This window comes from Melanerpes formicivorus, unplaced genomic scaffold (genome assembly GCF_026170545.1).
Source record: "Melanerpes formicivorus ecotype bairdi unplaced genomic scaffold, bMelFor1.0.p_v2 SCAF_1, whole genome shotgun sequence".
In the NCBI taxonomy this organism is placed as follows: Eukaryota; Metazoa; Chordata; class Aves; order Piciformes; family Picidae; genus Melanerpes; species Melanerpes formicivorus.
In genome coordinates, this window is record NW_027142353.1 from 34,259,389 (window position 1) to 34,273,911 (window position 14,523).

At 47.0% G+C, this 14,523-nt stretch overlaps 1 protein-coding gene across 6 annotated transcripts in view; it reads left to right on the forward strand.

Annotated features, from left to right (window-relative positions):
- The window catches only part of MYO7A (myosin VIIA), a 170,227-nt gene that overhangs the window by 75,662 nt on the left and 80,042 nt on the right, over positions 1–14,523 (forward strand). For 4 of the 6 annotated variants that reach the window (XR_010987495.1, XM_068139609.1, XM_068139619.1 and 1 more), the window contains exons 3-7: positions 1,034–1,147; positions 2,132–2,284; positions 5,504–5,521; positions 8,487–8,671; positions 10,963–11,084. Coding sequence is in view for 5 of the 6 variants with exons in the window: in XM_068139609.1 (XP_067995710.1) it covers positions 1,034–1,147; positions 2,132–2,284; positions 5,504–5,521; positions 8,487–8,671; positions 10,963–11,084 (592 nt within the window). In the remaining variant the exon portion in view is untranslated. The remainder of the gene's footprint in view (positions 1–1,033; positions 1,148–2,131; positions 2,285–5,503; positions 5,522–8,486; positions 8,672–10,962; positions 11,085–14,523) is intronic. The other 2 variants (XM_068139629.1, XM_068139647.1) reach the window with 1 other exon arrangement.

A 14,523-nucleotide genomic window follows, 5' to 3' on the forward strand; every position in this document is an offset into this window, starting at 1 on the left:
AGGGCTGGAAGGGACTTCAAGGATCATCCAGTTCCAACCCCCTGCCATAGGTAGGGACACCTCACACTGCATCAGGATGTTCAGAGCCACATCCAGTCTGGGTATAAAAACTTCTAGGGCTGGGTTTTACCCTCATGGTGAAGAACTTCTTCCTAACATCCAATCTGAATCTACCCACTTCTAGTTTTGTTCCATTTCCCCTCAGTCCTATCACTCCCTGACACCCTAAAAAGTCCCTCCCGAGCTTTCTTGTAGCCCCCTTCAGATACTAGAAGGCCACAATAAGGTCTCCTCAGATCCTTCTCCTCTCCAGACTGAACAGCCCCAACTCTCTCAAGTCTATCTCCATAGGAGAGGAGCTCCAGCCCTCTGATCATTCTTCCTGTAACAGTGGCTTCAGAACTGGATGCAGTACTCCAGGTGTGGCCTCACCAGAGTGGAGTAGAGGGGGAGAATCTCCTCTCTCGACCTGTAAGCTATGCTGCTCTTGATGCAACCCAGGATGTGATTGGCTTCCCGGGTTGCAAGTGCACACTGCTGGATCCTGTTAAGCTTCTCATCAACCAGCAGCCCCAAGTCCCTTTCCCCAGGGCTGCTCTCAAGCCAGTCCCTGCCCAGCCTGTATCGGTCCTTGTGCCACAAGCTTCCAGAAAAGGTTTTCAGTACTCAAAGCCATGTCCTAAGCCTGACTGTCTAGGCTTGTACATTGCACGGGCAGAAAGCCCTATCTGAGTGGGATTTTCTGACCATATCACTGCTCTGTAGCCTGCTTGTTGAGTGTAGTCTGTGACTGACAACCACTCATGAGCTCATCAGATGGGTAGTGCAGAGGGTGCATCCTGTGTGGAGCATGTTCTGCTGCTATTACTTTGTGGTGGTTCCCTGACCGTCTGTGGGAAGGAGGTGGTGTGTGGTTTACAAAGAAGCAATTTGTCTTGCACCGATTATTTGGTTCCAACACGTCAGTATTTTGTATCCCAGGGATTAGTGAACCTTCTGCAACCCTGAGTAACTGTCCTCTCTTTGGTTCCAGGGGGATTATGTGTGGATGGACCTCAAAACCGGACGGGAATTTGATGTCCCCATTGGAGCGGTGGTTAAACTCTGTGACTCTGGACAGATCCAGGTTGTGGATGATGAAGGCAATGTATGTACAAAGTGTTGTGAGGACCCTGCTGCAGCTCTGTGGCCTGGCTAGGCCAGGGGTCATAGGCTCATGATGAATGACTTCTTGAATATCCTTGGGAATCAACTGTGCCATGGTTTTCTATTAATAAAGGCAAGATGATCTTGTGTCCCCACTTCAGCGGCTGTACTGGGAATGAGAAGTTGGGAAGCTTCTTGAGCACAGTGATAAAAGAAGACCCTAAAATACATTGAGATAATGCTTTGAGCAAACCCAGCTTGCTGTTCCTGTGCTGTTATCCAATCCTTCCTGACCTTCTACAGATATCAGATGTTGCACCTCTGCTTTTGTGCAGTGGTGGCTGGTTTAGAGTAACACCTGTATCACAAGCAGAGGGTGATCCAAAGGGGTTCTCTATTCTTTATCTTTCTTTTTTTTCCCCCAGACTGAGAGACCCATAAATGCTCTCATTGCCTTCAAGGAGGGTAGAAAGAGATTTGGTTCAGCAGGGCCCTGGAATCCAATTTGTAGTGGCTTTTAAAGCCCTTGGGAAGTGCTCAGCCTAAACAACACTCTGCCAATAAAAGTGTGATTTTTGCCAGCCCTGTGCATCCCTCTGTGCTTTTCCAAATCATCTTTTCTCTGCTCAGCAGTACTCTGTGGCAGAGGGTTAACCAGTGATGTGAAAACGGAGTTGTGGGAAGGGAAGCACAAACTTGCTACTTGTTAAAAGCTCCCCTGATGTGCTTCATGTCCATGCTGCCCTGGATGGTGCTCCTGCCAGCATGTCTCATGCCTCATATCTCTTGATGCTCCAGTAAACCTAAAGATGTTTTCCTTTTCTGCCATGAATATTTCAAATTAGACACTGCCATGACCCAAGAATAGAAGCTCTGTCTGTCTATGTTCTTCCATCTGGTCCTTCTGCCTGGGGTGGGTTGTTTCTGTCTCTTCCCACTGGTATCTCATTTGACTGAACTTTCCCTACCTTTGCCTTCCTCCCAGGAGCACTGGATTTCCCCCCAGAATGCCAGCCACATCAAACCCATGCACCCCACCTCTATCCACGGAGTGGAGGACATGATCCGCCTGGGGGACCTGAATGAGGCAGGAATACTCAGGAACCTGCTGATCCGCTATCGGGAGCACCTCATCTACGTAAGTGTCCCTCCCACCTCCACCTCTTGCTCTGCACTGTACCAACTGTATCAACACATACCCCATGACTAGACCATGGCACCAAGTGCCACATCCAATCTCCTCTTGAACACCTCCAGGGATGGTGACTCCACCACCTCCCTGGGCAGCACATTCCAATGACAAATGACTCGCTCGGTGAAGAACTTTCTCCTCACCTCGAGTCTAAACCTCCCCTGGTACAGCTTGAGATGTGGTCTAAGAGTTGTGTACAGGGAGATGTTAGGTTATGGTTGGACTCAGTGATCTTGAAATCTTTTCCAACCAGAGGATTCTATGATTCTTCTTTTAGAGATGGAGTTCAAGCCAAAAGAATGGGATATGGCTGCTGGGAAAGCATTTCTAGATCCCTAAAGCTTGGAGGAGAATAGAGACCCTCAAATTCTTCTCTCGCCATGTCACCTGATTTGTTGTGCACAATGTGGAGGTCCTCAGTGTTGTTAGTTCAGAGAAAAAGACAGGACTAGAAAATTATTGACATGTTAGATGACCTAGGTTACTCACTGGAGTTCTGTTCAGGGAGCTACAGTCATTGATAGCAATAAACCAGCAGAAGTTAGCAGCCCAGATTCATGCTTGAGGTGGTGTCTCCATGTGCATTAAGTACCCAAGGCAGTACCAGAGATATCAGTAGAGTCAGCAGAGCCAAGACTGCCATGCAGGCCTAGGTGACTCTCAGATGAGATGATTGATTTAGAGCTGGTTGGAGCTTGGGTATCATCGGAAAGTTTCTATTGGAAAGAAAGTTCATGTTGAAGGTCTACAGTTCCACATCCTCCAGCTCAGAGAATGTCCATCTTCAACATAAGATGCAGTACTCATGTGGCTAGCTAAACTCAAGCAACCTGAAAGCTACCTGAGAAACACAAACAGCCAATAATTGGTGCTTCATTGCTCGTTCAGGGGACTTGTATTTATCCACTGAGTACTGGGGCTTGGACTAGACAGTCTTCAAAGGTCCCTTCCAACTCCTATCCTTCTATGATTCACTGACTGCCCCTTTTTCTCCTGTTCATGGACACCTTTCTGTGGCACCAAATGGATTCCCATAGCAATGTCTTGTTCTCCTGAACAGTTTGGATCACATTGGATGTTTTTTCCAGTGGTGCCCACATGTCTTTCCCAGGGTCTCTCTGTCATCAGGAAAGGGCCTGTCAGCTCTCACTAAGTGAATGGAGGTCCTAAGATAAGATGTGTGCAGCGTCATAGAAACACAGAATCATAGAATCATAGAATGGTATGGATTGGAAGGGACCTTAAACATCATCTAATGTCAATCCCCCTGACATGGGCAGGGACACTTTCCACTAGACCAGCTTGCTCAGAGCCACATCCAGCCTGGCCTTAAAAACCTCCAGGGATGAGGCTTCCACCACCTCCCTGGGCAACCTGTGCCAGTGTCTCACCACCCTCATGGGGAAGAACTTCTTCCTAACATCCAGTCTGAATCTACCCACTTCTAGTTTTGCTCCATTCCCTCTAGTCCTATCACTCCCTGACACCCTAAAAAGTCCCTCCCCAGCTTTCTTGTAGCCCCTTTCAGATACTGGAAGGCCACAATAAGGTCTCCTCAGAGCCTTCTCTTCTTCAGACTGAACAGCCCCAAGTCTCTCAGTCTCTCTTCACAGGGGAGAAGCTCAAGTCTCTTAATCATCCTTGTGGATCTCAGTTGGACTCTCTCCAGCAGGTGTCTGTCTCTCTTGAACTGGGGAGCCCAAAATGGGACACAGTATTCCAGGTGTGATCTCACCAGAGCAGAATAGGGGTAGAGTATGGGGAGAAGAACCTCCCTAGACCTGCTGGCCACACTTTTCTTGCTGCACCCCAGGCTACCATTGCCTTTCTTGACCACAAGGGCACATTGCTGTTACATATGCAGAACTTGCTGTCCAGTAGGACTCCAAGGTCTTTCTCTATGGAGATGCTTTCCAGTAGGGCCACCCCTAACTTGCACCTGTCTCTACGAGTTCCTTGGTAGTCTCAGAGCCACATGTCCTACAGAGCTGCTGTGCAAGGTATGGCCACACCCCACAAGGGAATTTGATTCATGGAAGTTACACTCCACTAATTGGTTTGGAAAGCCAACCCATGAACCTGGGCACAACATGGCAATTAGGGCACTCTCAAAATCAGGAGTAACCATCAGTACCCTCATGCAACCCAGAAAGCAAATAATATCCTAGGCTGCATCAAGAGGAGTGTGGCCAGCAGGTCAAGAGAGGTGATTCTGCCCTTGTGAGACTCCACCTTGAAGATGGTGTCCAGTTCTGGTGTCCCCATCATAAGAAGGACACAGAGCTGTTGGAGTGAGTCCAGAGGTGGGCACCTCTGCTATGAGGCTAGGCTGAGGGAACTCTGGTTGTTCAGCCTAAAGAACAGAAGTCTCTGGAGAGATCTTACAACTGTCTTCCAATACCTGAAAGGATCCTACAGGAAGGCCAGAGAGGGACTTTTCATAAGGGTGTCTAGCAATAGGACAAGGGGGAATGGTTTGAAGCTGAGGAATAGGAGGTTTAATCTAGGTCTTAGGAAGAAGTTCTTCATTTTGAGAGTGGTGAGACTCTGGAATAGGCTGCCCAGGGAGGCTGTGGATTCCTCCTCCCTGGGGCTGTTCAAGGCCAGGTTGGATGAAGCCTTGAGCAGCCAAGCCTAGTTGAGAGGCATCCCTGCCAAATGGTGGAGAGGTTGGAGTAGATGGTAGTGCAGAAGGTCCTTCCAACCTAAGCCATTATATGGTTCTGTGATATTCTGAAATAACATGGAATACATAGCTTGATAGAGAGACATCTAAAACCACCTCTGTCTACATGTGACGTTGGAGGCTCGGGAACCCAACTTGAGATCTCGTTGCTTAGGGGTAGTGGCACTAGGAGGTGTAGATTTATGTTGGGGGTAGTAAATATTGATGTCAGGTTTTCAAAGCTAAGACTCCATATGGATTCCAGGTGGGCAGGGGATGCCCAGTCCCCTGGGGTGTTTTCTTCGGGCGTATAATTTGTTCTGTCTTAAGGATGATGAAGCTCAGTGTGACTTTACCTTGGCAGTTTGAAAGGATTTATGAGTTTGCTGAGTAAAAGTTGAGTCTCCTACCTGCGCTTCAGTCTCTCTTGTTTAGCTTTTTTGGAGGGTGTCATGCTGCTCTAATACAATCTAATTTTCCTTTTTCTCCTCCCTCATAAGACAAACTGCGGCGGGAGGGTAAGTATGACTCCAGGTGGTGGCATGCACAGCCTCACACCATCCACCATCTGCCTGTTTCTGTTCGCCATTGTGGCTTGCTCATTTACTTTACACCACCATGGCTGCTGCTTCACCAATGAACTGAGAGCATCCTCCCCTTCGTTGCGGAGCTTGGCCTGCATGGTGAAGTTGTGACACCTTCCCAGAGCTGGGAAGTCTCCAACCTGTGAATGGGGGTAAAGCCAGAAGTGCTTCTCAGCAGTGACCTCAACTTGAAGGTTAAATCTCTTTATCTGGAGGTGGAAGCAATGCCTGCTGCTGCCCTCTCTAAGGGCGGCCAAAACACAGTAATGTTTGGTAGGGCTTTAACCCCATAAAAATCCAGATGAAGTCAGCCATGGTGTTCTGGGTAGAGAGGGGAAGCAGGCTCAGAAAGGATTTGTTTGGGGCTAATTAAAATGTAGGTCATGTAGGCAGTAAGGAATTTGCTCTGAGATGTGGATGCTGCAGTCAGAGTCCCTACCTGTCCATAAAGCTTTATTCTCCTGAGACAGGAGGGTTTTTCCTTCACCCAGCAGCAGAAACCAGAGAGATAACATTTCCTTGAAGATGCCCTTTGGCCCCTCATCAGCAAAGTGGACCAAGTTTTGCATGCTGTCAGTGGTAAGAACTGGGCAAATTGTGAGTATTTATCAACCAGGAATGACCTACACAAACAAGCAATAGCACAGGACTTCATGCTGACAAAGTGCTTTGTGGTGGATCACAAGGGGAAAGGTCACAAGGGAAACATCCCCAAAGCATTCCTGCAACTAATGGTTAACTCCTTTAAAAGTCTCACTGACTGCATGCAGGGATGCAGGGATTTAGGAATGACATCTCTGCAGAGTCAGTCTTTCAAGAAAGGGACTCAAGAAGGATTAGAAATGTCCCTAAAATTGTCCTGGTAATAAATTATGAAGAGGAAAATAGTCTTTTAAGTACCTCACCCAGGACTGGAAGGAGTCGTAGGGTTCATTGGGGGCCTTGGTGACATAATCCCATTCAGAAACTGAGCTTCTCTGAGCACTAAGCTGACTTGCTCTGTACCAAGTGAAGGCTGCTCTGGGACTTCTCTGGGACTTCTCTGCTCTCTTATTTCAATGCCATCCTCTTCCAGCATCCAGGCTACATAATTTCACAGCCAATTTCCACCCTTTGGATTTGTGACAACTTTGCTCTTGAGCTTAAGGAGCTTATTTTCCCCTTTACTGGCATGTAACCCTCTCTTACAGGGAAGACCATCATACCCTTGCTCAGTTATCGCTGTAAAGTCAAACCTCACCCGGGACTGAACAGAAAGTTGCTCTCTGGTGCTCGCCATGAGGCCAGAAACTGAGGAGTCCCTAAGGGCTTTCAGCATCCACACTGTGGGACAGAGTTGCCACCTACTGGCTGCCTTTCAGGATACCTGAGCCGGTGGGAAGTGTTGCGCAGATGGTGGCAAACAAATTGTCATCTCAATGCACACAAGCCCTTTCCATCACGATTGAGGGATTCTGGGCTTGGTGGGAGAAACTCAGCCTGAGGCTTGTGTCTCCAAATCTCCTTGTGCACCCCTCTCACCAGCAGTGGTAGTCATTTCACTGCCCTCAAAAATGAGGAGCAGCTCAGACCTGGTTTATCCAGCAGCTAGCAGAGGATGGAGGGATTTTCTTCTGGGTTCACAAGTACCCCCATCTGTACCACTTTGCTGCTTTGTGCCAAGGGCTCATTGCTGGGTTTAGGCCATGCAGATAAAATTTCATGAGGCTTGTTTTTATACTGAAATTGTTTTTAATGGAAAGAATATCTGCAGCAGTTTGGGACACTTTCATAGCTGGTCCCACCAGGAAAGATTAATCCCACCAGGTGAGATTAAACCACAGATTTAGAGTGAAATGAATCTTTAGATCATGCCCCTTGGTTAGCCTGAGATGGGCCTCCCTCACTTGCTCTAGACACTAACTTTTTAACAGCTGAAGTAGGGAAAGAGATCCTTATTCTCTGTCTTTGAGTTTGGGATGTGGCCAAACCCCATAGCTGCATTTAAGCAAGATGGCAAAGACCATGAGTCCTTTGATGGGAGGTTTGAGAGAAACAGCTTGTGGAAGAGCCCTTTCCTGGAAGTTTTTAAGGCCAGCCTGGATGGGGCTCTGAGAAACCTCATCTAGTGTGAGGTGTCCCTGGCCATGGCAGGAGGGCTGGAACTGGATGATCCTTGAGGTCTCTTCCAAACCTGGCAATTCTATGATTCTATAAGTGCATAACATCACCATGGGGTTTTCTGTCCAAGGGCCAGGACAGCTTTGCTCATTCAAGTGCTACAGGGATCAAAGACTATTTCCAGAATTTCAGAAGCTGCTGAGAAGCAGCATGTCAGGACTTTGTGGGCCATACCCACGTACAGAGGGCAAGGTTTGCACTGCAGCACGGAGGGGTTTGGTTAGACAGAGAGGGTAGAGAAGAATGTATTCAGAAGGGAGGTTTAGAAATTCTGCTGTGGATCTAGATTAGACAGGCATCTGTCAGGAGTGGTTTGGATCTAGCTGGTTCTGTTTTGAGACATGGCAATGGTCTTCAGGTGCCTTTCACCTCTAGTTTCTCTTGTTGTGTGCAATGCAATAGGTTGCTACTGCAGATATTATACTGGCTTTGGCGATGCTTTTGCAAACATGAGCTTGACTCAAAACTCTGAATCATAGCTGAGCAGCACCCAAAACCATGAATTAAGGCTTGAATCCATGCTGTGCATGAGCAGGACTGAGTATGAACCTGATTCAGATAGGCTGAGACTTTAGTTCCCATTTTGCTCCCCCCTACAAGCATCTTTGACTTGAACACCATCTTCCATCTAGCTTTTGAAAAGCTGTGATTTTTCTGGCCTCCATCCTCCATCCCAGCTGCCAGACCTTCTCAGCTCCATCTCACTGTCCCCATAAACCTTCATGTGCTTCTCCTCCAGACATACACTGGTTCAATACTGGTAGCAGTAAACCCCTACCAGCTCCTACCCATCTACTCACCGGAACAGATACGTCTGTACACCAACAAGAAGATTGGGGAGATGCCACCACACATCTTTGCAATTGCTGACAACTGCTACTTCAACATGCAACGCAACAACAAGGACCAGTGCTGTATCATAAGGTGAGTTTGTTGATTGCCACATATGTCATGTCCTGACATCGACCTGCAATGTGGTTGACATCACAGAATCACAGAGCACAAGCCCTATGAGAAGAGGATGAGGGAGCTGGGGTTGTTTAGCCTGGAGAACAGGAGACTCAGGGGAGACCTTATTGCTGTCCACAACTACCTGAAGGGTGGTTGTAGCCAGGAAGGGGTTGGTCTCTTCTCCCAGGCAACCAGCACCAGAACAAGAGGACACAGTCTCAAGCTGCACCAGGGGAGGTTTAGGCTCGAGGTGAGGAGAAAGTTCTTCACTGAGAGAGTCGTTCGTCATTGGAATGTGCTGCCCAGGGAGGTGGTGGAGTCACCATCCCTGGAGGTGTTCAAAAAAGGATTGGATGTGGCACTTGGAGCCATGGTTTACTAGCTATGATATCTTCCCACCACATATGCTCAGTGAAGAGGTAGTCTCTTGTTTGCAGTCACTGTTCCTAATAAAAAGAAGATATATCAATCCTTTGGCACTTGCCCTACAAGCCAAGAGATCTCATCTCCATCTTTAACTATTAATTTTAAACTCAGTACCCCTAAGGACATCAAAGATCTATACACTCTGCACAAGGCAGGGCCAGGGACAAGCTTTCCCTGTGGTTGTTCACACTGGTGTCTCCCTTCATGGCTTTGCTCTGAACTAGTCATCCTTGGGTATCAAGGAATTCCTGGCCACAGTTGTGGGTATAGATCACTTCAATACTACAGAATCACAGGATTTTAGGAGTTGGAAAGGACTTCTGGACATCAAGTCTTAACCCTGCTGCAAGAGCAGGACCATAGAATCTAGTGCAGGTCATACAAGAATGCATCCAGACAGGGCTTGAAAGTCTCCAGGGAGGGAGAATCCACAGCCTCTCTGGGGAGCCTGTTCCAGTGCTCTCTAACTTTCACAGTGAAGAAGTTCCTCCTCATGTTGAGGTGGAACCTCTTGTGCTGTAGTTTACATGCATTGCCCCTTGTCCTGTCACAGGGTGCAACTGAACAGTGCCTGTCCCCTCCCTCTTGACCTCCAGCCCTCAGATACTTATAAACATTTATTGGATCCCCTCTCAGCCTTCTCCTCTCCAGACTAAACAGCCCCAGGGCTCTCAGCCTCTCTTCATAGAGCAGTGCTCCAGTCCCTTAATCATCCTTGTAGCCCTCCATTGGACTCTCCGAGTAGATCCCTCTCTCCCTTGAACTGGGGAGCCCAGTTCTGGATGCAACATTCCAGGTGAGGTCTCACTAGGGCAGAGTAGAAGGGGAGGAGAACCTAAATGGAGGAATGAACCGGATTTGGTTTCCTCAGCCCTCCAATTCTATTCTGTCAAATTTTGGACCCTCAGATAGTCTTTGTGCTTCCAGGGCACCACCTCTCTCCAAGGCATGCCTCCCCTAAGTTTTGTTACATGAAATCATAACTGGATCATCCCAAGCAAAGCTAGGTGGGTCTGGAAAGGCCATGCAACAATGATTACTTTGCAGGGCTAAAAAGCATCATGTGAAGCTCAGAGAAGAGTCAAGGCCAGTCACAATACAGTGAGCCTGTGGCCAGCCAACCCTGAGAAGTGAGGTAATTCAGCCGTGGGTCCAGGGCTGGTTACTAAACACAAGGAAGGTCCATTTGGTCCATTTTTGTTGGCTGCTCTCTAGATCAGGCAGGTTGTAGGCTCACACCAATGGATTTCTGTCCAGCTCTTCCTTTTGTACTATCATAAGATAATGGAAATTACCTTTCAGTGGAGAGAAAGCTTTGAGGAGTAACTCTCACTTCCTGACCTTCTCTTCTACCTGCCCCTTGGTAGGACAAGCCATGGTGACTTGTGAAATGTCCTGCCACTAAAGGGCAGCATTTCATGGTCTTGTCTTCTAGCACATTTTTGTAGCTCAAGACTGGTGATGAAGATGCTCCATGGGACCAGCTAGCCCTTTAACTATAGGTCTGGTGGTTATACCTGGAAAAGCTTTATCTGAAAGTGCTTCATGACTTTAGTGGTGCTTGAATTATGGGTTTTGTTGAAGAAATCCAAACCCAATGGACCAAATGAACTGTAAAGAAAATCTGGATCTTTGCTGGAAGCTGTCTGGTATTGTGTTCTACCATTTGTCCTACAACCATGTTCTTGAGATGCTGGAAACCCATCCTTAGTGGCCTCATCCTACCTGTGCTAACAGAATAGGCACAAAGACAGTAGTCCCTTTGCAGATCCCTCTCTGTCCCATCAGCACAGATGCAGCAGGGCTTCCACCAACCTCAGTTCTTGTTGTCATTGCAGCGGAGAATCCGGAGCGGGGAAGACAGAAAGCACCAAACTGATTCTGCAGTTCCTGGCAGCCATCAGTGGTCAACATTCCTGGATTGAGCAACAGGTCCTGGAGGCAAATCCTATTTTAGAAGGTAAGGCTTCAGATAATGGAGATATTTTTTTGCCAGGGAAAACAAAACCACCAACAAAAAACAAACAAAACAAAAGCAAGACCAACAAAAACACACAAAAAAAAACCCCAACCCAAAATCACAAAAAACCAGAGAGATCAGATTTGGAAAACAGAGAATCATAGAACCACAGAACTGTTGGGAGTGGAAGAGACCTTGGAAGTCATCAAGTCCAACTGCTCGTCTAGAGCTCACAATCCCACTGCTGCTGCTAAACCACTACCACTAAACCATGTCCCACAGCACCACATCCACACATCTTTTAAACACCTCCAGGGATAGTGACTTCACCGCTTCCCTGGTGCGGTGGTGAGAGAAAATTCAGTTCTCACACACACACAAAGAAACCATGGCTAACTCAGTCGGAGAATCAGAGATGAATTAAAGCTATATTTACAAGCAGGATGAAATGCAGATGGATATATACACATTATACGATATTTACAATATATACAGAAATACACAGCAAAGAAAGAAATACAGAACATAACTCCCTCCTCCAGCCAGGTGGGTCTCCCCCCCCTGTACTCCCTCTCTCCCTCCACCTCCCTTTTTTCCCCAAAAGGTTTAGAGAGAGAGAGAAAATGTAATTATTAAGGAGGAAATTCTGTTAGCTCAAAGCATATGCAAGAATTATTCTTATCTGTTAGTTCAAGGTCAACTCCATCTTGCAGCTTTTGCTCAGAGAGAGACTGAAACAGACAGGCTGAAAAAGGACAGACAGACTGAAACTGAGACTCAAACTGAACTAAAAGTTGCATTCTACCAATCTACCAAGGAAATTCGGTTAGAATACCTTTGTTTTTCAAAACATTCAGCCAGAGTGTTCCAGCAACTGTCCCTTTCTTAAAGACACAGCCTAAAACAGTCACACCTGGGCAGCCTGTTCCAAAGCCTAAGAACCCTTTCTGGGAAGAAATCTTTCCTAAGATCTAGCCTAACCCTCCCTTGGCGCAACTTGAGCCTGTTACCTCTTGTTCTGTCACTTGCTGCATGTGAGAAGACACCAACCCCCACCTCACTCCACCCTCCTTTGAGGGTATTTGTAGAGGGCAATGAGGTCTTCCCTCAGCCAAATCTGGCCAAATGTGAGTGCCTCTGTTGCATTTTTGCATTTCAAAAAAGTGACAAAATTAAATAAACACAAATTATGTAAATATTTTCCAAGCATACTTACTTCCCTTTGACTCCAAGCTCAACCTCAACAGTCTCTCAGCACTCCACATGATTTCAGTTAGTATAAAGAAGAATATAAGGAAGTATTGCTCACATATCCATGTAACACTCTGTTCTGCTCCAAAAATACTTTGTATATTTAGAATAGAATAGAATAGAATAGAATAGAATAGAATAGAATAGAATAGAATAGAATAGAATAGAATAGAATAGACCAGGTTGGAAGAGACCTTCAAGATCATCGTGTCCAACCCATCAACCAATCCAACCTACCTAAACAACTAAACCATGGCACCAAGCACCCCATCAAGTCTCCTCCTGAACACCTCCAATGATAGCGACTCCACCACCTCCCCAGGCAGCCCATTCCAATGGGCAATCACTCTCTCTGTGTAGAACTTCCTAACATCCAACCTAAACCTCCCCTGGCGCAGCTTGAGACTGTGTCCTCTTGTTCTGGTACTGGCTGCCTGGGAGAAGAGACCAACCTCTGCCTGTCTACAACCTCCCTTCAGGTAGTTGTAGAGAGTAATAAGGTCACCCCTGAGTCTCCTCTTCTCCAGGCTAAGCAACCCCAGCTCCCTCAGTCTCTCCTCATAGGGCTGTGTTCCAAACCCCTCACCAACTTTGTTGCCCTTCTCTGCACTCGTTCCAGCAAGTCAACCTCCTTCCTAAACTGAGGGGCCCAGAACTAGACACAGGACTCAAGGTGTGGCCTAACCAGTGTAGTGTACAGGGGCAGAATGACCTCCCTGCTCCTGCTGGCCACACTGTTCTTGATGCAGGCCAGGATGCCATTGGCCCTCTTGGATGCCTGGGCACACTGCAGGCTCATGTTCAGCCTACCTATTTTTTGAACAGCATGCTCAGATTCTTTCCATCTAAGTTTATTTTTCACAGGACTAACATTCTCTCATTTGGGCTCTCAAATTTTCTATTCATATTTTTTGCTGAAGAATCTCACCAGCTCTTCCAGTGCTGGAATTCTAACTGTAAGCAGAACAGCAATATCCTGGAGATGCTGCACTCAACAGATTTGTTTTCATAGTATCATAGAATGGTTTGTGTTGGAAGGGAACTCCAAAGTCCAACTTCCCTGCAGCCAGCAGGGATATCTTCAACTAGATCAGGTAGCCCAGAGCCTTGTTGAGCCTCACCTTGAATATCTCCAGGGATGGGGCCTCAACTACCTCCCTGGGCAACCTGTTCCAGTGTTCCACCCCCCTCATGGTAAAGAACTTGTTCCTAACATCCAATCTAAATCTGCTCTTCTATAATTTCAAACCTTTATAAACAGTCCCTCTGCAGCTTTCTTGTAGGCCCTCTTCAGGAAATGGAAGGCTGCTATCAGGTCTCCTTGGAGCCTTCTATTCTCCAGGCTGAATAACCCCAGCTCCCCCAGCCTGTCCTCATAGGAGAGGAGCTCCAACCCCCTCATCATTTTTGTGGCCCTCCTCTGGACCTGCTCCATCAGGCTCATGTCCATCCTGTGTTGAGGGCTCCAGAGATCATAAAAATTCTTATTCCTATCCTTCGCTGGTTGAGCAGAACATGATATTAATTTGCTCAGAGCTTCATTGACTAAACATCTTGTACCAGAAATACACAATAGCAAACTCCACCTTTTCCTTCTAAGATTACTGAATGGCAGCAGAATGTAGAAACAGGAATAAAGGCAGTTCAGAAAGAACCAGATACTGAGAACTGACTCCTGGCCTTAAAAGGTTCATAGAACTATAGAACTGTTTTGGTTGGAAAAGACTTTTAAGATCACCAAGTCCAACTATTAACCCTGTACTGCCAAGTCCACCACTAAATCATGTCCCTCAGCACAACATCTACACAGCTTTTCAATCCTTTCAGGGATGGGGACTCCACCATTCCCCTGAGCAGGCCTTGACAACATTTTCAGAGAAGAAATTTTTCCTAAAATTCAAAGGCAAACCTCCTCTGGTCCAACTCGAGGCCATTTCCTCTTCTCCTATCACATGTTCCTTGGGAGAAGAGGCCAAGCCCCACCTCACTACAACCTCCTCTCAGGTAGTTGTAGAGAGCAAGAAGGTCTCCCCACAGCCTCCTTTTCCCCAGTCTAAAAGACCCCAGTTCCCTCATCTGCTACTTATAAGCCTTATTCTCCAGACCCTTCACCATCTTCCTTGCTCTTCTCTGGACACACTCCAGCACCTTTGCTGCCAAAATGTTGCTGTGATCAGTCTGTAAAATA